Below are 25,354 nucleotides of genomic sequence, written 5' to 3' on the forward strand. Positions count from 1 at the left end.
GGCATTAAGCTTTTAATTTTAACCACTGATGTCATATACATTCCTATAAAAACATTATTAACAGTGATTATGTATTATTTACAGATATTGGCTGACCTAGAAAACCATGCATTATTTAAGAATGATTTGGAATGTCAAAAGCTGATTCTGGAAGCAATGAAATATCATCTATTGCCAGAAAGAAGAACTTTAATGCAAAGTCCAAGAACTAAACCTAGAAAATCTACAGTTGGAACTCTGTATGCAGTAGGAGGAATGGATAACAACAAAGGTATACAATTCTTCATCTCTATATAATACACACCCTGTACCATACCATGGCACGATCTTAATATTGTAATCTGTATAATACCAATGAAACTCACATGCTTTATACATTAAGATTTAATATTAAGGGAAACATTTAAAGATCATCTTTTCTTTTCAGTCTGTGGTTGCTGCTTCTGCTTATTATTTTTCTTTAACTCCCTTATCTCTTGTGTATTATGGGCCAGAGTTCAGATGAAATGAAAAGGGGATTGAAGCACTTACAAAACACAGGCCAAATAATGTGTTGGATATATTCACAACTGTATTTCAATTCTAAGCAAAGAAAATGTAATATGCCAAGCATATACTGGCTGAGAGCAATATTATGAAGAAGAGAGTTTCTTTTGAGGCATTTAGAATCTCATATGGAAGCCAGGCAAATAAATAGACAACTATACATAAGTGGCAGTTGTATTTTACAAACCTAATTTGATTACCAATTTGGCCCTTCAAAAGGAAGTGAATGATTCATTTAAAAGTTGAACACAGAACATTTGAAGGTTTTTTTAATTATGTTATGTTAATCACCATACATTACATCATTAGTTTTTGATGTAGTGTTCCATGATTCATTATTAGTGTATAACACGCAGTGCTTCCATGCAGAACGTGCCCTCTTTAATACCCATCACCAGGCTAACCTATCCTCCCACCCCCCTCCCCTCTAGAACCCTCAGTTTGTTTTTCAGAGTCCATCATCTCTCATGGTTCATCTCCCCCTCCGATTTCTCCCCCTTCATTCTTCCCCTCCTGCTATCTTCTTCTTCTTCTTCTTTTTTTAACATATAATGCATTATTTGTTTCAGAGGTACAGGTCTGTGATTCAACAGTCTTATACAATTCACAGCGTTCACCATAGCACATACCCTCCCCAATGTCTATCACCCAGCCACCCCATCCCTCCCACTCCCCACTACTCCAGCAACCCTCAGTTTGTTTCCTGAGATTAAGAATTCTTCATATCAGTGAGGTCATATGATACATGTCTTTCTCTGATTGACTTACTTCGCTCAGCATAACACCCTCCAGTTCCATCCACGTCATTGCAAATGGCAAGATTTCATTCCTTTTGATGGCTGTGTAATATTCCATTGTATATATATATACCACAGCTTCTTTATCCATTCATCTGTCAATGGACATCTTGGCTCTTTCCACAGTTTGGCTATTGTGGGCATTGCTGCTATAAACATCGGGGTGCTACCCCTTCGGATCCCTACCTTTGTATCTTTGGGGTAAATACCCAGTAGAGCAATTGCTGGATCCTAGGGTAGCTCTATTTTCAACTTCTTGAAGAACCTCCATACTGTTTTCCAGACTGGCTGCCCCAGCTTGCATTCCCACCAACAGTGTAGAAGGGTTCCCCTTTCTCCGCAACCCCACCAACATCTGTCGTTTCCTGACTTGTTAATTTTAGCCATTCTGACTGCTGTGAGGTGATATCTCATTGAGGTTTTGATTTGGATTTCCCTGATGCCGAGCAATGTTGAGCACTTTTTCATGTGTCTGTTGGCTGTTTGGATGTCTTCTTTGGAAAAAGGTCTATTCATGTCTTCTGCCCATTTCTTGATTGGATCATTTGTTCTTTGGGTGTTGAGTTTAAGAAGTTCTCTATAGATTTTGGACACTAGCCCTTTATCTTATATGTCATTTGCAAATATCTTCTCCCATTCTGTCGGTTGTCTTTTGGTTTTGTTGACTGTTTCTTTTGCTGTGCAGAAGCTTTTTATCTTGATGAGGTCCCAATAGTTCATTTTTGCCCTTGCTTCCCTTGCCTTTGGCGATGTTTCTAGGAAGAAGTTGCTTCGGCTGAGGTCAAAGAGGTTGCTGCCTGTGTTCTCCTTTAGGATTTTGATGGACTCCTGTCTCACATTGAGGTCTTTCAACCATTTGGAGTCTATTTTTGTGTGTGGTGTAAGGAAATGGTCCAGTTTCATTCTTCTGCATGTGGCTGTCCAATTTTCCCAACACCATTTGTTGAAGAGACTGTCTTTGTTCCACTGGACACTCTTTCCTGCTTTGTCAAAGATGAGTTGACCATAGAGTTGAGGGTCCATTTCTGGGCTCTCTATTCTGTTGCATTGATCTATGTGTCTGTTTTTGTGCCAGTACTATGCTGTCTTGATGATGACAGCTTTGTAATAGAGCTTGAAGTCCGGAATTGTGATGCCGCCAGCTTTGCTTTTCTTTTTCAACATTCCTCTGGCTATGCGGGGTCTTTTCTGGTTCCATACAAATTTTAGGATTATTTGTTCCATTTCTTTGAAAAAAGTGGATGGTATTTTGATGGGGATTGCATTGAATGTGTAGATGGCTCTAGGTAGCATTGACATCTTCACAATATTTGTTCTTCCAATCCATGAGCATGGAACGTTTTTCCATTTCTTTGTGTCTTCCTCAATTTCTTTCATGAGTATTTTATAGTTTTCTGAGTACAGATTCTTTGCCTCTTTGGTTAGATTTATTCCTAGGTATCTTATGGTTTTGGGTGCAATTGCAAATGGAATCAACTCCTTAATTTCTCTTTCTTCTGTCTTGTTGTTGGTGTATAGGAATGCCACTGATTTCTGTGCATTGATTTTATATCATGCCACTTTACTGAACTCCTATATGAGTTCTAGCAGTTTTGGGGTGGAGTCTTTGGGGTTTTCCACATAAAGTATCATATCATTTGCAAAGAGTTAGAGTTTGACTTCCTCTTTGCCGATTTGGATGCCTTTTATTTCTTTTTGTTGTCTGATTGCTGTGGCTAGGACTTCCAATACTATGTTGAATAGCAGTGGTGATAGTGGACATCCCTGCCGTGTTCCTGACCTTAGGGGGAAAGCTCTCAGTTTTTCCCCATTGAGGATAATATTTGCTGTGGGTTTTTCATAGATGACTTTTATGATATTGAGGTATGTACCTTCTATCCCTATATTCTGAAGAGTTTTGATCCAAGAAAGGATGCTGTACTTTGTCAAATGCTTTTCTGCATCTATTGAGAGGATCATATGGTTCTTGTTCTTTCTTTTATTAATGTATTGTATCACATTGATTGATTTGCGGATGTTGAACCAACCTTGCAGCCCAGGAATAAATCCCACTTGGCCGTGGTAAATAATACTTTTAATATACTGTTGGATCCTATTGGCTAGTCTTTCGGTGAGAATTTTTGCATCCATGTTCATAAAGGATATTGGTCTGTAATTCTCCTTTTTGATGGGGTCTTTGGTTTGGGGATCAAGGTAATGGTGGCCTCATAAAACGAGTTTGGAAGTTTTCCTTCCATTTCTATTTTTTGGAAGAGTTTCAGAAGAATACATATTAATTCTTCTTTAAATGTTTGGTAGAATTCCCCTGGGAAGCCATCTGGCTCTGGGCTTTTGTTTGTTGGGAGATTTTTGATGACTGCTTCAATTTCTTTAGTGGTTATCGATCTGTTCAGGTCTTCTATTTCTTCCTGGTTCAGTTTTGGTAGTTGATACATCTCTAGGACTGCATCCATTTCTTCCAGATTATCTAATTTGCTGGCATATAGTTGCTCATAATATGTTCTTATCTTTGTTTGTATTTCTTTGGTGTTGGTTATGATCTCTCCTCTTCCATTCATCATTTTGTTGATTTGGGTCATTTCTCTTTTCTTTTTGATAAGTCTGGCCAGGGGTTTATCAATCTTGTTAATTATTTCGAAGAACAAGCTCCTAGTTTCGTTGATCTGTTCTACTGTTCTTTCGGTTTCTATCTCATTGATTTCTGCTCTGATCTTTTTTATTTCTCTTCTCCTGCTGGGTTAAGGCTTTATTTGCTGTTCTTTCTCCAGCATCTTTAGGTGTAGGGTTAGGTTGTGTATTTGCCACCTTTCTTGTTTCTTGAGAAAGGCTTGTATTGCTATATACTTGCCTCTTAGGACTGCCTTTGCTATATCCCCAAGATTTTGTGTTTTTTTTTTCATTGGTTTCCATGAATTTTTTAAATTCTTCTTTAATTTCCTGGTTGACCCATTCATTCTTTGGTAGGATGCTCTTTAGCCTCCATGTATTTGAGTTCTTTCTGACTTTCCTCTTGTGATTGAGTTCTAGTTCCAAAGCATTGTGGTCTGGAAATAAGCAGGGAATGATCCCAATCTTTTAGTACCAGTTGAGACCTGATTTGTGACCTAGGATGTGATCTATTCTGGAGAATGTTCCATGGGCACTAGAGAAGAATGTGTATTCTGTTGCTTTGGGATGGAATGTTCTGAATATGTCTGTGAAGTCCATTTGATCCAGTGTGTCATTTAAAATCTTTATTTCCTTGTTGATCTTTTGCTTAGATGATCTGTCCATTTCAGTGAGGGGGGTGTTAAGTTCCCCACTATTATTGTATTGTTGTTGATGTGTTTCTTTGCTTTTGTTATTAATTGGCTTATATAATTGGCCGCTCCCATGTTAGGGGCATAGATATTTACAATTGTTAGATCTTCTTGTTGGATAGACCCTTTAAGTAGGATATAGTGTCCTTCCTCATCTGTTATTACACTCTTTGGTTTAAAATCTAATTTGTCTGACATAAGGATTGCCACCCCAGCTTTCTTTTGGTGTCCATTAGCATGGTAAATCATTTTCCACCCCTTCACTTTCAATCTGGGGGTGTCTTTGGTCCTAAAATGAGTCTCTTGCAGACAGCATATCGACGGGTTTTGTTTTTTCATCCAATCTGATACCCTGTGTCTTTTGATTGGGGCATTTAGCCCATTTACATTCAGGGTAACTATTGAAAGATATGAATTTAGTGCCATTGTATTACCTGTAAGGTGACTGTTACTGTATATTGTCTGTGTTTCTTTCTGTTCTATGTTACCTTTAGGCTCTCTCTTTGCTTTCAATATTTCTTGTAGGGCTGGTTTTGTGTTTGCAAGTTCCTTCAGATTTGTTTGTCCTGGAAGCTTTTCATCTCTCCTTCTATTTTCAATGACAGCCTAGCTGGATATAGTATTCTTGGCTGCATAATTTTCTCATTTAGTGCTCTGAATATATCCTGCCAGTCCTTTCTGGCCTGCCAGGTCTCTGTGGATAGGTCTGTTGCCAATCTAATGTTTCTACCATTGTAGGTTACATATCTCTTCTCCTGAGCTGCTTTCAGGATTTTTCTCTTTGTCTCTGAGACTCGTAAGTTTTACTATTAGATGTCAGGGTGTTAACCTATTATTATTGATTTTGAGAGGGGTTCTCTGTGCCTCCTGGATTTTGATGCCTGTTTCCTTCCCCAAATTAGGGAAGTTCTCTGCTATAGTTTGCTCCAATATACCTTCTGCCCCTCTCTCTTTCTTCTTCTTCTGGGATTCCATTTATTCTAATGTTGTTTTATCTTATGGTATCACTTATCTCTCAATTTCTGCCCTTGTGATCCAGTAGTTGTTTATCCCTCTTCTTCTCAGCTTCTTTATTTTCCATCATTTGGTCTTCTATATCACTATCTCTCTTCTGTCTCATTTATCCTGGCAATTAGAGCCTCCATTTTTGATTGCACCTCATTAATAGCCTTTTTGATTTTGACTTGGTTAGATTTTAGTTCTTTTATTTCTCCAGAAAGGGTTTCTCTACCAACTTCCACGCTTTTGTCAAGCCCAGCTAGTATCTTTAAAATCATCATTCTGAACTCTAGTTCCTACATCATACTTATGTCCATAATGATTAGGTCCCTGGCAGTCAGTACTGCCTCTTGTTCTTTTTGTTGAGGTGATTTTTTCCATCTTGTCATTTTGTCCAGAGGAGAATAGATGAATGAGAGAACAAAATACTAACAGGGTAACAACATCCCCTGAAAATATACACTAAACAAATCGGAAAAGACCTGAAACCGGGGGAAAAGAAAGGGAAAGAAAGAAAAGAGAAAAAAAAGAAAAAGAAACAGATAAAAACAAACAAAAACAAAACTAAACTAAAAAAAACAATATGATCAAATATGATCAGGCTGATGCATAGATCAGTGCCACACACTAGATTTTGGGCGTATTTTGGTCTGTTAGAAGAAAGTGCCTCCCAAAATTTTAAAGAAAGAAAAACATATATGTACAAAAATAAGGGTTAATATGATGAAGGGTTGGAATATGACTGTAAAGATGAAAATTATGAAAGATTTTATAAAAGGAATTGATAAGATAAGTTGGTTGAAAAAAGAAAGAAGAGGATTTAAAAAAAAACGGGGGAGAGAATGTGATCAGGCAGGAGACTAGAACAAAGCCATACACTAGAGATTTAGGGTATATTTTAATCTGTTAGAAGAAACTGTATCTCAAAATTTTAAAGCAAGAACAACTTATATATATATATCAAAAATAAGGGTAACTACTATGAAAGGATAGAATATGACTCTAAAAATGAAAAATAAAAAATATTTTTTAAAAAAGGGATTGATAAGATATTGGTTGAAAACAGGAAAAAGAAAAAAAAAAGGCAGTTCAAAAAAAAAAATTAACTTTGAAAGACTTAAGCATTATGGTAAAAAAGCCATGAATTCTATGTGCAGTATTCCCCTAGCGCTGGAGTTCTGCCGTTCTCATTGATTGGCAAATTTGGTCTTGGCTGGTGTTCTTGCTGATCTTCTGGGGAGGGGCCTGTTGCCGTGGTTTCCAAATGTCTTTACCTGGAGGCTGAATTGTCCCGCCCTTGCCAGGTCTGGCTAAGTAATCTGCTCGGGTTTGCTCTTAGGAGCTTTCATGCCAAGCTTTCGGTACAGCTTTGGAGGATGAGAGTGAAAATGGCGGCCTCCCAATGTCCGCCCCGGAAGAGCTGAGAACTCGGGGCCCCACTCCTCAGTGTGCTCCCAGAGAAAAGCAGTCAGTCACTCCCATCTCCCCGGTCTCAGGCTGAACTCCGGACTCACCCAGCCTGTGACCCAGCGTTTCTGTCTCACCCGACCCCGCGTGGAGTCTCCAAACCCAGCAGATACCTGCGGTGCACTCCCGCGGGGCTCCTCCCGGGGGAGGAAGGGGTGTCTCCCCAGATCTGCCGCTTGTTGGGTCCCTGCTGGAGGAGCAGTGGCCCGACTGGCCCGCGGATCCCGGTTTATGGCAACTCCGAGCTGAGAGCCCGCGTCTGGGCTCCGCCTCTGCAGCCGGCTTCCCTGCTCCGATACCTGGGAGCTCTGCTGCACTCAGGCGCCCCCAGCCTTTCTGTGACCCCAAGGGTCCTGAGACCACACTGTCCCACGAGGGTTCCACCCCCTGCTTAGCCACTAGAGCAACATCCCTCAGCGGAGCAGACTTCTAAAAGTTCCGATTTTGTGCTCCACGGCTCTATCATTTGCCAGAAGCGCCCGACCGAGGCCCCCTCCCCTGCCGTCTATCTTCCCGAATATCACCTGGGATTCACTTCTCTGCACATCCTACCTTCCAGAACGTGGTCGCTTTTCTTTTCAGAGAGTTGTTCCTATTCTTTTCTTCGATCTCCTGTTGAGTTTGTAGGTGTTCAGAATGGTTTGATCCCTATTCAGCTGAATTCCTGGGACCAGACGAAATCCAGATCTCCTACTCCTCTGCCATCTTGCTCTACCCCACATTTGAAGGTTTTATTCTTACTTTTCTATAGTTTGTGGAAAACATTCCATGAATATTTGTCTTCTTCAGCTTGTCTTATGTGGTACACAAGACAAAGAATATAACTGTCATATGTTTGTGTCTGATAAGTGATATAATTATCCACTATATATATGTTTTAAGATTTTATTTATTTATTTGAGAGAGAGAGAGAGATCACAAGCAGAGAGGAGGGGTAGAGGGAGAGGGAGAAGCAGACTCTCTGCTGAGCAAGGAGCCAGAAGTGTGGTGCTCCATCCCAGGACCCTGAGATCATGACCTGAGCTGAAGGCAGACTATTAACTCACCCAACCATCCAGGCACCCTAATCCACACTATATATAGTTGGCAACAATAGACTGTGGTTACACATTTGATCTCTATTAAAGAACTTTGTTATTAAAGAATTCGAAGGAAGTAGAAATGGCACCAGGGTGGCTCAGTCAGTTAAGCCTCCAACCCCTGGTTTTGGCTCAGGTCATGATCTCAGGGTCCTGGGATCAAGCCCCACCTTGGGCTCTGCGCTCTGTGCTCAGCAGAGTCCGCTTGTCCCTCTCCTTCTGCTCCTCCCATGCTCTCTCTCTATTTCCCTCTCTCAAAAAAATAAATAAAATCTAAAAAAAAAAGAAGGAAGGAAGCAACAAAACCTACTTCCACAATTGTGAAGTGAGATCCCCAAATAGCAGCTAAAGGAAAACAATTTAAGTAATTGATAAGGAAAGACATATATTCCCATATTTTTGTCTGTCATGAAGATACATTGTGGCCATTAGGTGGTTTTCACCAGTTTAATTTTTTTGAGAAGTTTACTTCCTGTTTATTGGGACATTGATTTTTAGTAATCATCACATTAAATAAGTGCCAGAGAATTTCTATATACATATATTTTGCATATATGATATCTAGGTTATATATTATATATATAACTGTCAGTTAAAGGGGGTAAATAACTTGTTGCTTTAAGAACTAGGGAAATGGCTTCATCTCTCTCTCCCTCCTTCTCTCCCTCCATTTTTTGCTTATCCTATAATATATGTTATTACAAAAGGGAACATGTCAGACGTTTTCAAAAAGTGTGGTTCAAACCCTTTTTTGTAAAGTGGTGAAATAGAAAAAATTTTATCAGATACAAATAAATATTTTTTTATCTGATAAAAAAATAGTCAGAACCTGTACTAAAATTCCAAAGAAATTTTTTCAAGCTAAGAAAACAAATCTAGTAACCTATACCCACGTTGTCCTTATGAGAGTAATAAATATCAAATGTCATATGCCACATGACATAGTCATCTCTTGTAGCAGAAGCATGCAAACTTTATTTTGACATTATAACATGTTCATTGTATCTGTAAAAGTATATACCCTGATTTCCATGGCTTTCAATAAATATATGCATCCAAGTCTAAGATTTTATAAATGGGTAGTGGTTTTTATAATACTTATCAAATTTTATAGTCAAATGAGTGAAATTTGTTTTTAAAGAAACTGTATTCTACGGGAAGAATGCCCATACAACATTGATTCCACTTGTAAATCTGCACTTAATATTTTTTTCTAAAGAAAAAGAAGAGGAAGAACAGAAGAAAGAGGAGGAAGGAGTAGGAGGGGGAGGAAGAGGATGAGAAGGAGCAGTTGGAGGAAGAACATTTATTGAATCTGGTTTGCCTCTAATTAGGAGTGAAAAATAAACATAAATTAAAATAGGTACAAAAACTACTATACCATTAAAGAGCCAAAGGCCATGGCTAAATTTGAATTTTTAAATCTGGTGACTTCAAATTGTAGCATAAAAGAATATGAGACTATGGAGTCCACTGAGTTAAACTGTTGGCAGGTTTTGAATTTCTCTAAGCAAACTTTTAAAAATTCTTTAAATTATTTAAAAATTGATCTTTCTTAGGTATTCCAAGTCTCACTTTAGAATTGAGTAATACCAACAATTCATTTATTGTTACACATATTCAATAAGGTAGAAGCTTAAAAGAATGTGATAATACAGGAGGTTTAAACAAATATCCGAGATTAAATCAGCAATACAATGGAAAAAATTATTTGAAGGAAGCTTTAGGAAATTTTACCATATCCTTAGCCCTATCGGAGTGAGATATTAATATCCCATAAACTTAGATAAAAGTCTAATACTTAATACCAAACCTCAGAGAACCTATTTTTCCTAGTGAAGCAGAAACTTATAAAAGCCCGATGTTTCAAGGGATTTAAAGAGCAAATAGAACATTTTTATGGTAATCCCTCCTATTTGCATCCTGCTTTTACTGCTTTAATAGTGCTTTCTATACCTTATTAACTTTTATCTTTAAATAGGAATTAAGATTTTATCTTAAAATTGTGTTTTCTTGGAAGGTAATGAGGAAAAGGGAATAAAATGTAAAAAAGAGAGTAATCAAAAGAAAAACCTACAGTAAAAAATTGGAATTTACTTGGTATGATTAATTTGAAAAATAATACAATATATAACACTCAGTGTATTTTTTTAATTTTTGACATATTTATATTGTGCCTTATAAAGGGCTATATAAACATTTTGTTGGGATTCCTCTTCAGCTAGATAATTATTGAGATTCAGATGATATCAAATGAGATAGATAAACTGTGGACACAGTGCTGGCAGATTTTCCATAGGCATGAAAATTCAGAGCACTAGCCTCTCCTCTCTCCCTTCTTATAATCATATATATATGCATTCAGTACTGATGCAAATCTTTTGCACATCTATCTTGTGCCAGGTCTGCATTAAGAACCCGTGTACTGTGGTGAGCATTATGCATATAACCCCTACCTCACAGAGGTACCAAGGTCATCTGGGAAAACAAATAGTAAACAAAATACTTATAAAATGAATGTTACAAGAAGGGAATTGCAAGTGGAGTGAGTATAATGCCTGTGGAGCAAACCTGGGCTAGTCTAGAAAAGTCAGAAGTGCAGTGTCTGCTCTTGTTGTTTTGATAGCTGAAATCTAAAGAATTATTAGGGATTAGTTTAGCACATTATTAGAATAAAAGGATAGGGGCGCCTGGGTGGCTCAGTCATTAAGCGTCTGCCTTCAGCTTAGGTCATGATCCCAGGGTCCTGGGATCGAGCCCCGCATCGGGCTCCCTGCCCTGCAGGAAGCCTGCTTCTCCCTCCTCCACTCCCCCTGCTTGTGTTCCCTCTCTCGCTGTGTCTCTCTCTGTCATATAAAAAAAAAAAAAGAATAGAAGGATGGTCTGGGTGCTAAGTTCCAGACTCCAGGTATATCAAATATGAAGGTTCACAGTTGAAGAAAAGTGACATCTTCAAAAGAAAAAAAAAAAAAAAGGAGAGAAATCCCTTATGGCGGGATTATGGCCATAGGGAAATGAAAGCATGGTAGTTAGTGGAAGAGAGACACAGTGGGCTTCAGTGAGAGACTTTACAGGATCAATTCTGATTTGAAACTACAGAGGTCTTAGAAGGCTGGTGATGTTCCTAGTGGAGAAGGCAGTCTTCAAAATCAGAGAAATGCCCATTCAAATCCAGGAGGTCACTTAAAATCTCTAGTATAATTTACCCCTTCTCAGCATTATATCCACTTCTGTAAAAGTATATTCATTAAATGAGATGAAACAATATGTAAAGAGGTTAAACTAAAGCACAACAAAGCATTCCAACATGTTTGGTACCAAAGGGACTCCCAGGGGACTCAGAGCAGAAACCTGGGCTAACCGTCCTAATCATGTGGAACAAGGCCAAGCTGTGAAGGAACTTTGGAGACATGAAAGTATGTGGGTTCTGTGAAATAACAGTTATATGACACAAGGAAGGGAATAAAATATTCATATAAATGACATTTATATTTATATCATGTGCATGGTAAATGCGTTTTATGCTAATATGAACATTCAAAAATGATGAATCAAATGAGAAAAAAAGAATCAAGCCATAAATAGAAGTTTGTAATGTGTTTTAGAAAGTACGATTTAATTTACTTCTATAACAGGAAAATACTGAAGAATAAATCTTTAAAAACTTAGTAATTTATAGCATATTTTAAAGCCAATTAAAATGTTATTATAAGTATTAATATTTATTCTACTATGAATTGAGAAATGAGGGGACATAAAGTTAAATAAAAAGGCAATAAATACAAGCTGTTTTTATAAGGAGAACGATTTTCTTTAAATGGTGTCAACAGAAATCAAATGCAGATTTAAAGCAGTAAACTGTATTGATCAATTTGTTGTTGTTTTGGTAAGAATTTTATTACAAATCACACGGTAATCATCATAAATATTTTAGAAGGTTGATTTAAAGGTAAAACACTAATCACTTACTTTCAAGTGCTTAGACTGACTTACACTTATGTATGATTCATGTAAGCTATGAAATAAAATTTGGTGGTAGTGGTTAATGGAAAATATTTGCATCAAAATATCATTATTGGATTTATATTCTGATATTGAGTGTTTATTACACAATTCCTTAGAAATAGGATTAGTTTGGTTTTGTATTGATCAAAATAGTATTTTCTTGAGATACCTTTCTTCATTCTACTAATGCAAGTATTGAAAATCTGATAAATATGTAATAGTATAGATAAGAAAAATCAGCTTATAACCTAAGTACAGTCATTGTTAACAGAATGGTGTATTTCCTTTCTCAAATTTCTATGTATGTGCGTGTGATAGTTATGTACAGCCGTAACTATATATCTACATTTATATAGAGACATACCTATTAACATTTGTCTTCATAAAGTCTGTAATTACCTAGAGAGGTATAATGTATATGTGGATTTATTGACTTAATTAAAATTGTTACTTTTGTTGCTTTTATTCATTATTTACATATGTAAATTTATATTTCATTAACATTTTAAAATACATCTCATCAAGAAGCTTGCTAATTCTTATTTACATGGAAACACCACAAGTTTTTTTTAGCTCAAACTTAGTATTAAACATTTGGTGGGATCCAATTCTTTTTTCTGTAAATAATGCCATCATTAGCATCTGCATTCATTAAGACTTTTTCTTGACCTTTGAGTGTTCTTTATAAAGATTACTAGATGAAAAATTATTGGGTGGAAAGGTAAAGCTATTGTGCCATATGATCCAATGTCTTTCTGGAAAGGTTATAAGAATATAGCATCACCAAATTATACAATAATGCCAGCTTAAGTGTCTTCTCAACCAGTTTTCTGTCTTAAAAAAACACTTACAAAAATTTTCTAGCATAGCAATAGTAGAAAAAATTATACAATGAAAACTCCCATGTTCTTGCCATTACATTTACATTTCTCTTAATAGTGAAATTGAGGTTTTTTGTATATTGAATTTTTATGTATAAAATCATCTATATAATGATGTAGAATGACATATTATTTCCTTCTTTTCTAATTATTATAAATTTTATTTCAGTGTCTTGAGCTAATTGCTTATACCATATAGTAGAAAGTCCAGTACAAACAGATTATGGTGTGATCCTTTCATTTTCTTTAAGTTGAATAATGCTAATATTTTACAAATTTGCTGTAAATTTCTAATTGGTAGCAGAGCATTACTTGGCAATTCCTGGAAGAATGATTCCTCTTGTATATGAAAATATATGGAGATTGTGGATAACATTAAGTTGTCTCTCAGAGAGAATTTACTTTCCTTTTGGCAGACACTTGAGTAAGAGGAAAACCCTTCTTCCAAATCAGGACTGGATGATTTGAGACTAAGATGCAGTATTTGTGAGAGCTTCTCTACTTCTGGTTTCTTTCTAATCTTCATATAAGAGCCATTCCTCCATGGTAGGCCCTGAATACCCTTTAATTTTCAGAAGGATGAGCTCTACCTCATTTTTAGCATTCAGCTTCCATCGTCTGCCTGGATTTCTGCCTCTCATCAGATATGTCTTAGACCTCAGCAAATGCACAGAGAAGACAAGCAACAATGCCCTGCCATTCTCTTTTTTGAGTCTAAGGTCCTAAGGACCTTGGCTGTCTAGAACTGCTGTTGGTGTCTTCCCAGCTCTAGGAGACTCCCAAGAAGCCTGAGCCAATGAATATTCCCAGGCTCTCAGCCTCACTCTGCTTGTGAATCAGCATCATAGTTAAAAGCAGAGGCCCCTGTGGATTTGTAATTTCAACAATTCCCATTTCTGAAAGTTCTCTCTTTTGTTTGAGATTTATAAAATAATCATTTATGTTCTCATCTTATGTTTTAATTTCATCTATTATTTGCTTAAATGTTTTACATGTTTAATTTATATCCTGTGATGAGTAATTTCAACATCTAAAGTTTGAAGGTCTAAGCCTGTTGTCTGTTGTTTCTGGCAAGTCTCATTTTTGTTAGTTTGATTCTTTTTGTGTTGGGTAATATTTTGAAGTCATAGTTAATTTCATTTGCTCTGTGGGGCTTTGGGGGACCTAATTTGGGGATGCTTTTGTCCAGTGAGGATGAGTTAGCTTCAACCAAGAACCAGGGGCACCACTGACCATGAGCCCTGTCAGCCCTCTTCAAAGCTCCAGACTTCACTCAAAGTCTCTGGTTCACTCTTCCACCTTATGTTAGTCCCAGGGCTGGTGCTTCAGATCCTATCACAGGCGTAGACATCTGCCCCAGGGAAGTGCTGACTTCTGTATTCAGTTAGCTCTCTCCCAGGTTTTACCTCACTCTTCTTTTAGCTACTTGGTTGTGCCCTTCTAGTTTTTTCTCACTTTCATTTAAATCCTGCAATGCAAAAAAATAGTTGTATTGTAATTTGCCCGGGTGTATTGGTGTTATAACTAGAGGGCACGTCAGCATGTCTTCTGTTCTCCAATAAACAGAAGGCTCCTTTTTCTTTTCCATTTAGAAATTTACTCCATAGATTTTTTCACTTGTTTTATGTCCTATCCTTTTTGGAATGTAGGTATTTTGTTTAGAATTAAACTACTGGCAACTTGACTTTTTCTTCCCTTTCACATATTTATAAAGTAGATCATAGACATATCCATGATTAAATAATTTTTGAGCATTCACAAATTTGGTAATACTATTGAAATATAACTTTAAAATCTCTAAAATAGAGATTATAATGCTAACTCAAAGTATTAAATTAGATCATGTGATAAATTAGAAAAGCTATGATACAATGTAGATGATGACTCACTAACAATTTGATCAAATCCCTGAACATTCTTCTGATAGCAAATGTAACTCAAACTCATGCCCAAGCCTAATTAGAAATTGATACATGTCTTGGTTCTGAAGGATCATTAGCAAGTATTCAGAGCTACAAGTATAAATTCATGAGTATATTTGTTCTAATTTAATAGATTAACTCCCTTTCCTGAACTATAAGCAAACGGGAGAAAGGAACTTTGCTTTTTGTTGTTTTTAGATAGTGGGGGGAAGGGCAGAGGGGCAGAGGGAGATGGAGAGAGAGAATCTTAAGCAGGCTCCACACCCAGCATGGAGCCCAACTCGGGGCTTGATCTCCTAACCCTGAGGTCATGACCTGAGCCAAAATCAAGAGTCTGATGCTTAGTGAACTAAGCCATTCAGGCATCCCGAGAACTTTACATTTCTAACTTCATGTACATTGTTACTTCTAGTAGGCTTTCAGTAAATATTTGCCATATTGAAATTACAACTTATTTAACTGATCTTAGTAGATGTCCAAAATGAACAAATCTCATACATACATATATATGAAGCATTAACTTTTAAGTGTAATTTTTATCAATATAAACTTTGTATTCATATGAAAATCTCCTTTATTTATAATCCTTTGAAGATCTGAAAAACCGACTGTAAATAGAAGATTGTTATTACCTGAATAATTTTCCTAATATGACCTTCAAGCAGAAGAAAATATTTATGAATCTGTATCTGTCCTCAGTAACTGAACGTTTAGGAATTATAAAATTACTTCACCAATGATGTATTTTTAATACCTAATACTAAAGCACCACCATATACAATATCTCATTTACTTTGTACAAAAAACTTATGTTGACAGTATATTCTTGATCATTTGATTTTGACAAAGATGAGAACCATTCTTAATTTCTACCTTTTACTAAGTATGTTAAGGTAGAGTTTGAGTGCAGAGATCTGTGTAATTCTGAAATCTGTGTTATTTCTTCTACCCTTTTGCCCACATTTAACCTATTAATGATGAGTTGTGCTGAAAGTGACTTTTTTAAATGCCAGTATAAAAGCCTGACATACTTTTAATTCTTAATATATGATTTTTCTTCAAGATTTTACTGACTTTTAGGACTAGTTCTCTGGAGAACACATTAGGAATATAAGAAAGTAGGTAATTGAAAAAGTAAAATATTCTCTATTATATTTATTTCTCTTTCATGTTTTATAAATTAGTTTTATGCACACAGAATTATAAATATTTTAACTATTTCCCCTTAATTTAAAATTCTCTATTTGATCAATTTCTCCTAAGCTTTACATTTCAATAACATATCTTCAAAATATAATTATCACAGACATTTCTTTTTTTTTTTTCTATCACAGACATTTCATAAGAATTCAGACTGTATTTTAAGTTTTATTCTAAGGATAGGTATGGAGAACTATTAAGTTGGTATTTTTAAATAACAAAAACATGTATTTGCTTGATCTCCAGAAAACTTATATACATGAAAACAAACTTATAAAGTTCACAATTCGTATATTGTTTTTATTTTATTTTTTTACTTTTTTTAAAGATTTTATCTATTTGACAGAGAGAGAGAGAGCTCACAAGCAGGGGGCAGGTAGAGGAGAGAAGGGGAGAGGGAGTGGGAGAAGCAGGCTCTCCGATGAGCATGGAGCCTGATGCAGGGCTAGATCATGACCTGAGCCAAAGGCAGATGTTTAACCAGCTAAGCCACCCAGGTACCCTTCGTATATTGTTTTTTTGTTTTTTTTTAAGATTTTATTTATTTATTTGACAGAGAGAGATAGCGAGAGAGGGAACACAAGCAGGGGGAGCGGGAGAGGGAGAAGCAGGCTCCTCGCTGAGCCAGGAGCCCGATGTGGGGCTCGATCCCAGGACCCTGGGATCATGACCTGAGCCGAAGGCAGACACTTAACCATCTGAGCCACCCAGGTGCCCCTCGTATATTGTTTTTAAAATAAGAGTTTCTTATTACAAGTGTTCAAAAATATTATTTTTTATTTAACTTTCATGTCTATATTATTTCTTCAAAGAGCAAATTATCCATGTGAAAAAAGCAACTTTTAGATATGAAATGTAAAAATCCTACTTGTCTGTGACTGTGAAATACATGGTATAATTATTAAATAAAAGCTCTACAATTCAAACAAGGTCATTATATTTCCTACTATAAAAAATCATTAATATCCTGTCTAGAATATACACCATCAGCAATATTTCCATCTAATGTGGCTTTGAAGTCTGTCATCAGAATTGCTCTGCCTTCCATAGCTAATCAGTTATCAGAGCCTGTCTGATTTATATCAGAATTTCCACTACATTTGTTGAAACTCTATCACCTTATGCCTGCAGATCTGGGGTAAACCATATGTTTCTCAGATGAACTTATTTTTTCTTACAACACATAAATAAGCTACATAATGATCTCCCTATCTCCAATCTCTCTCCAACTCACTTCTGGCAAATCAATTTATCCTGGCTTTTAGCATAATCACTAAAATGCAAAATAATGATGATGATGATGATGATATTAATAATAATAATAAAAACCTTCATTAGTCCCCTATCCCCCAGGTAGAGCCCATTCTTTATCAGTGTATTTATCCTTCACTGTCTACCATTTCAAATTTAACCAGTAGGTTTTTCCTATTTTCTCTCCATCAAAAATGTCTTGATAGGATACCTCTAATCTTTATCAAATTTCACAACTTATTTCCTCAGGTCTGAAGCTATCTACTAGTTGCAGTATGGTTGATACATATCCATTGCCTTTTGCTTCAGTGTCTTACTCCTTTTTTTTTTTTTTAAGATTTTATTTATTTATTCATGAGAGACAGAGAGAGAGAGGCAGAGGGAGAAGCAGGCTCCCAAGGAGCAGGGAGCCTGATGTGGGGCTCGATCCCAGGACCCTGGGATCATGACCTGAGCCGAAGGCAGACGCTTAACCATCTGAGCCACCCAGGTGCCCTGTCTTACTCCTTTTATCACCCCTTTCTTCGTTTGTCTAACCCTACCTCACTATCCGCCCACCCCTTAGCTGCATCTTGTCCATCTTTTGTAATGTCTTAGCATTTTGTGCTTACCACTTTTATTACACCAATCCAGTTATATTGAAAATATCTGTTTTGGAGACGACTGAGTGGCTCAATCAGTTAAACATCTGCCTTCAGCTCAGGTCATGATCCTGGAGTCCTGGGTTTGAGCCCTGCATCAGGCTCCCTGCTCAGCGAGAAGCCTGCTTCTCCCTCTGCCTGCCGCTCCCCCTGCTTGTGCTCTCTCTCTCTCTCTCTCTCTGTGACAAATAAATCAATAAAATCTTTAGAAAAAAAAAGAAAAGAAAACATCTGTTTTTAATTATTTTATTTTCCCAAATTTTCTGGAATAAGTTAAAAGAATCATAAAGAGAGCATCTATATACTCAGCCAATTTTATAGTTAATATTAAGCTCATCCATCAAAGTTTTTAATGCATTCAAAATTGTAGACAGAGACTTCATCCTAAAAACATTGGCATGTTTATTACTAACTAGATTTCAATATATTTTAGAGCTTTTAGGTAAATATAACATATAGTAAAATGCATAATTCTTCTGTATCCTTAAATGAGTTTTGCCAAATACATATACCTATATAATTCAAACCCCTAACAAGATATAGAACATTACCATTATCCCAGAAAGTTTCCTCATACCTCTTTTTAATCAGTCCCCAGCTTCCATATCTCCAAAGAGAACCACTCCTTAAAATTTTTTTCACCTTAAATTAGTTTGGCCTATTCTTGAACTTCATCAGAATGTACTTACACGTTTCATACTCTTTAAGGTTTCTGTCAAACAGTATAATATTTTGATGATTCTTCCAGGAGATTGTTTATACCAATAGCTCATTCTTTGTAATTGTTTATTAATAATTGTTTATCCATTTTTCTATTGATGGGCACCTGGGATCTTCTCAGAGTTAGCTATTACAAATAAAGCTGCTGTTAACAGCATGTACAATATTTTTGTAGCCACTGCACATTTATGTTTAAGAGATATATAAACTGATATTATAAGACACATGATTTGCAAAGCATCACTGAAAATGTTTCCTTCTTGAAAACTACATAAATATGTGACTAAATAAATCACAAAAAGTGCTGTTTTCATTATGCCTAAACCTACTTGCTTTTTCATGATTTGTGTTCTACTAATAATAACATTTCACATGTGCAACCTGGGCTTTGGCATTTTTTATAAATATGAAATATTATTTGATATACCAGAATTATAGGATGTATTTTTACTCAGTGTCAAAGTTTTTGAAGAATTTGATGTTAGTCCTATTTCACACTCAGGTAGTCTTGATGTCTGACTTTTGAGGAATTCTTTTAAGACCATGCAGCATTAATGTGGTTTAGAAATACAAATGTACATTTGTAGATAATGATATATACACGTAATGATATATCCACCAACAGGTGATTTAATAGCAAGAGTAAAATGTATGAATAAATACCAAAGGGGATAGGCACATTTAATTTATGCTATTACACTGGAGTCATATTAACTATACATATTACTCAAGGAATCCAACCATACCTACTGAGAGTGGGAGATAATAATTTCAATGATGAGGGTCATGCCAATTTCAATTTCTCGCCAGTAAGCAAGAGATGGGGAAAGTGAAAATGTTGATGCCTCAGAAATCTCCATTATCTGTGTCATGTGGGAGTACAGTTGTACATTTAATTAGTTTTTTTAAGTATAAAAGCAAATTATAAAAAAAAATGAATATTCCATTTTCTATCAACAACAAAACACCAAACCAAAAATAAGTTTCCATACTAGATTTAAACTTTTGAAAATATAGTTATATATACATGTAAGTACATACTATGCATATGCATGAGCACGTATTTATGTAAGCCCATATTAATGTGCATTTACTAGAAATGTAAGGGGTTTTTAAAAAAACAATTTTAATTATTTCAAGACTTGTGGCTTACCTACAGGCTTCAAGGCCTCATTCCTCACCAACAACCCCAAATACCTTTTGGTGCATGACATTTACTCATTTTGGTAAAACTGAAACAGAGTTGTGTGAGCTTTGTGATCTTTAGTAAGATAAGTAAGTATTCCAAATGTTGGTGTCCCTTAATATAGAGATTGGGAATAATATTACATATTTCTGAGATGCTGTGAGAAATATCAACAGGAACACATGTAAAAAAACTTAACTGATTCAATAATTGATGGTGGGAGTAATATTTTGAAGTGTTATATATTATTCATTGCTGGTAAATTTTTGTTCACACTTAAGCCTCTCTAGTCATTGGTGTTGAGGCTGTTATGGTTCACAGAGCAAACGCAGCTAAGAAACATCATAGTAGTAAGCTTCTGACTGGGATCAAGTCCCGCATCCCCTGCTGAGCTGGGAGCCCCCTTCTCCTTCTGCCTGCCCCTCCCCCTGCTTGTGCGTGTGCACACTCTCTCTCTGACAAATAAATAAATAAAACCTTTTTTTAAAAAAAGGAAGTTTATGAACAACATGAGTTCACTTATAAAAGCATATAACTAGGGGTGCCTGGGTGGCTCAGTCGTTAAGCTTCTGCCTTCGGCTCAGGTCATGATCCCAGAGTCCTGGGATGGAGTCCTGCATTGGGCTTCCTGCTAGGCAGGAAGCCTGCTTCTCCCTCTCCCCCTCCCCCTGCTTGTGTTCCCTCTCTCGCTGTGTCTCTCCATGTCAAATAAATAAATAAAATCTTTAAAAAAAAAAAGCATATAACTATGCTTTTGCATCAAAATTTGAATGTATCAATTTGATACATATTATTCTTTAAGGATAATTAAATTAAGTATATTTTATAATAATTATACAAATAAATTATTTTCACATATTATACTATTTTTAAGCTTTACTTAGTCTATTGTCCTACAAGGTTCTAGTTAGAGATATTTTTGTTGTACATGATTCCGATTTCTCTTTAAGTGTCTTGTTTACAGGAATCTCTATAGGTGACCATTGCCAATGTCCACCTCTGAAGCATGGGCGTGAATAAATAACAGTTTCATATATTTGGCAGTCTAATTATAATTCTCTTAGATTAAAATCATTTTTATATAGGTGTTCATGTGTTGAATAAAAAATGAGACTTTCTGATAATTCTGCTAATATTGCTTTTTCTCCCACCTTAGGAAAAAATAGATACTGTATTTTTTAAATCTCTGCCCCAATTATTGGAAAGTATTAATTATGAAATTGGATTATAATTGTCTCCCTTCTATAGCTGGTTCCTCAGCATTTCTTGAGTTCTCAGATTACTAATTCACTCTTTTTGAATTATCTAATTCTGCTACAAATATTCATACTAACTTCTAGTCATGGTTCTTAGTGCTGGTAAACTAAATAGTAAAAGTCTCTGGGCTGTTGTAGCTTAAAGTATATTCAGGAGACAATAAACAAACATACACATTAGTATGAAATAGTTCATGTGATGACTAGTTATAGAGAAATATAAAGTAAAGAAAATGGGATGAGGAGTACAGGATAAAGGCCCATGTTGCTGTTTTACGATGATTGGCTGGGGAAGGCCACTCTAATAAATCTGATACACAAATTGCTATATAGATGTAATTCAGTTCCTTTCTTTCAAAAATGAAGACTTATTTGATTTATTATAACCAACAAACATTTGCCAAGTGCCATTTTCTCCAAATATTTATATTATATTGGCATTCTAAGAGCAAGGGTTGACAAACTATGGCCCACAGGCCAAATCTAGCCCACTAGCTGTTTTGTGTGGCTTTGGTTTTTACATCATAAGCATTGTAAAGAGCAAAGAATAATATTTAGTGATGCATTTAGTGAATATTTGCATTTTGTGAAATTCATATTTCAGTAACCATAAAGTTTTATTGAACATCCCTTATTTGTTTGCCTATTGTGTATAGCCTATTGTTACATGCTTTCACTCTACAATAACCATATGGTTACAACAAAGAGACCCGTAAGGGGACCCACAGACTACATTTTTTTACTGTCTGGCCCTTTATAGAAAAAGTATTTCCTACAGTATTTGTAGGAAACTTGTAGTGCCAAATGCCACGTTCCCTTGACCCAACTTTAACGTATTAGCAGGGGGGAATGGACAGTTTCTGTGCATGCTTGCAAGGTTCCGCCACAAGTGACCTCCTAGTCTCCCTGCTTATCTGCCTAAGAGCATTCTTTGTGGTATTGAGAGCAAGCTCAGATTGCACGGCCCTTGCGCAGGCGGCCCAGTAGTGCAAACATAGGATGGGGGTTAGAGCTCCAGAGGCAATCCTCAACCAACAGGGTATGAAAGTCTGTGACTCTACTGTAATTTCACTTCTAGCCTTATCACCTTTCTCCTTTATGCTCCACTTACCCCTTTGTTAGGCAATTCTCTCTTCAATTATCTTTTTATTATTTATTTATTTATTTATTTATTTATTTATTTATTTATTTATTTATTTTGTAAATGACAGTGAGTTTGTCACTAGGAACAAAAAGGCGACACAATAGCCTGTGCATGAACTCAGTAACAGAAGTGCAATGAGCAATCACTTGTAGACTTTGAAAGAAGGGATGTGATTGGTCACTGATACTGATGTACATTTGTCATTTAAGTAGTGATTTGTGCACTAAAGAGCTAGTAGCAAAGTTTGCATTTTATGCCATTACTCACTGTTGATATATTGTGGTATCTGAAATTTGTTGGGGGATTAGTGTTATTTAACTAAACCATGATAACTGAAACTCATGCATATCAGAACCATGCAAAGCAAAGACTGTATTTGAGGAAATATTGTAGAATTATGCTGCTCGATACGGAGAAATGGGACTAAAATGTTAGGGTGTGAGGTTGATGGCCACTGCAAGGTCCTTCTTGTAGGCATAAGTCTATGAAGCAGCAACCCTCCTTTGCTTTGGCTGAAGGGGAATTAAGATTCTGATAGGCACTGCTGTCTTCTTGACACACAGCAACCACAGTGGGCTTTCCTATATACGGGACCACAACAGGCAAGCAGAGGCCCCTCTGGCTTAAACATGTGTAAGAGACTACAGTTGACCCTTGAACAATGGGGGAGGGCACTGACCCCTGCACAGTTGAAAATTCATATATAACTTTTGACTTCCCCAAAACTGAACTACTGATAGCCCACTGTTGACTGGAAGCCTTACCAGTAACATAAACGGTCAATTTACATGAATTTTGTATGTGTGTTATATTCTGTATTCTTATAATAAAGTAAGCTAGAGAAAAGAAAATGTTATTAAGAAAATCATAAGAAAGAGAAAATACAATTGCAGTCCTGTATCAAAAAAAAAAAAAAATCCACCTGTAAGTGGACCCACATAGTTCAAACTAGTGTAGTCCAAGGGTCAACTGTTTTAGTTCCAAAGAAAGAATGTGCAAAGGGTTAAAAGCTGAGAAGTTTTCAAACTGATATTCTTTGGTGGTAAAAGAGAGAAAATAATAAAATTGAAGTATTATAAATTCTGTTTATCATCTCACACATGATAGCTGGGAATGATCAATGGAGGCTAAAGATACAGCAAATACACCAGTGGCAAGACACAGTAGCAGTGATTCTTCTCTTAGGCCACGGTGGACTGAGTGTATAGTCTTTTATTTCAACACATGTGCATTGCTTCCTCGTTGATGGCCGAGTTGCAGCCACATGTCAGTTATTGATTTTCATTAACAGCCAGGTGTCTGATCGATCAGACAGCCCTCCCTACATGTTTCATGTGAACTGAAAGAAAATTTTCTTAATAAAGCTAATAAGAAGAATGTTGATGACAAAACCATAAAGGAGGGAAAAGCATTAATTCTTAACCACAAAATAAAAACCTTAATTTCCTTGAGATCTTTTACTGGATCATTTGATTATAGAGTATATATTATTATGGCATTTAAATATTTAATGTGTACCTTGGATTTTCATGTATTAAAAAAATGAACTTTAGGCATAAGCTCCTGATATTTGTCTTTTTTTATTCAAAGGACTTGACCAGATTATTTTATCCTGAATTTGTCTCATCACACTGCATCATTATAAGCATTATTGAAAGGCAAAAATGGAAAATGAAATAGGTGGAATTAACTATCTTGACCTGATTTTTACTTCCTTGGCTTGAGCTGGCCAAGCTTCACTATCAAAAACCTTTAAAGAATAGTTTTTAATACTGCAGTTCTACAACTGGACAAATTTTAAAGCATTTAACTCAATAGTAATCATCACATAGCTTTAAGAAAATGATTCACTTACATTTCTGTGTGAGCATTTACAATTAGGTGGGTGAAGTGACTTTAAAATACTGTATGACTTTTTCTGAAGAAAATCCATATAACAAAAGAAAGCTTATTCTTTCATCTTTGCCCTTTGAGTACTGCCCTACTTGATGTCTGCCTCAGTAACTTCATTCAGTCACTTTGGTTCCACTTCAGTACGTTTTCTTTGAACTTAAAGTACACCTTTGGAGATTTACCAGTTCAAGGTCATCAGTTTGCACAAAATTATAGAAACAACTCAAAACCATGGATGACATCATGTTAGCCTCAGCCTAGTTTGTTTTTCAGACACAAAGAATTGTCTTCTCGCACGGACATCTACTTAGTGGGCTGCTAACATATTCTAGAGGAGAACCATACTTGCTCAATGGTCCTGGGGGGAGAACAAAGTAAAGTCAAGGCTCTGGCTTCCTTAACAGTGTTTAGAATCAGAGATGCTTATGTGTTAGGTTAAATTTTGGTTGTTTATAGCATTCTCAGGGAGCCTCCAGACAAGGGACTTTCAGCCATGGAAGTCATGCTCTTTTTTTTTTTTTTTTTTTAAGTGTTTATTTTAGTTCCAGTTAGTTAACATACAGTGTTATATTAGTTTCAGTTGTACAATATAGTGATTCAACACTGTGCCCATGACAACAAGTGCACTCCTTAATGCCCATCACCTATTTAACCCATCCTGCCACACCCCCTCTCCTCTGGTGACCATCAGTTTGTTCTCTATAATTAAGAGTCTGTGCACTGGGTGTTATACGCAAACAATGAATCATGGAACACTACATCAAAAACTAATGAAGACTAACATAACATAAAAAAAAAAGTCTGTGGAAGCCATGTTCTTTATTGGAGAGTGAAAGAAGGCTCTTTCTGGTGAAAAGTGAATCACTTGTCAGTGAAGTCTCCTTTCACAGCCTCATACTCATTAGAAAGAAACAAAGCTTAGTGATGATGTTCATTGTAACTCTTTTTGGTATCTCTTCTGAGGATGAATCAGGATGAAAATTATAAGTCAAATTCTTCAAAATTTAGTCTAATAATAACTTTATTTCTCCTTTTAGTAGTCAGAGGATTTGGGCCACATCACTGTAC

The 25,354-nt window shown here is 36.1% G+C and overlaps 1 protein-coding gene across 2 annotated transcripts in view; it reads left to right on the top strand.

Annotated features, from left to right (window-relative positions):
- KLHL1 (kelch like family member 1) overlaps positions 1–25,354 on the top strand; it is a 360,073-nt gene that overhangs the window by 236,127 nt on the left and 98,592 nt on the right. For both annotated transcript variants that reach the window (XM_045867545.1, XM_045867546.1), the window contains one exon: positions 85–271. In XM_045867545.1, the coding sequence (XP_045723501.1) occupies positions 85–271 (187 nt within the window). The remainder of the gene's footprint in view (positions 1–84; positions 272–25,354) is intronic.

The sequence above is a fragment of the Mirounga angustirostris genome, unplaced genomic scaffold, assembly GCF_029215605.1.
Source record: "Mirounga angustirostris isolate CCGP_5_RB_7025 unplaced genomic scaffold, mMirAng1.0.hap1 SCAF_3, whole genome shotgun sequence".
In the NCBI taxonomy this organism is placed as follows: Eukaryota; Metazoa; Chordata; class Mammalia; order Carnivora; family Phocidae; genus Mirounga; species Mirounga angustirostris.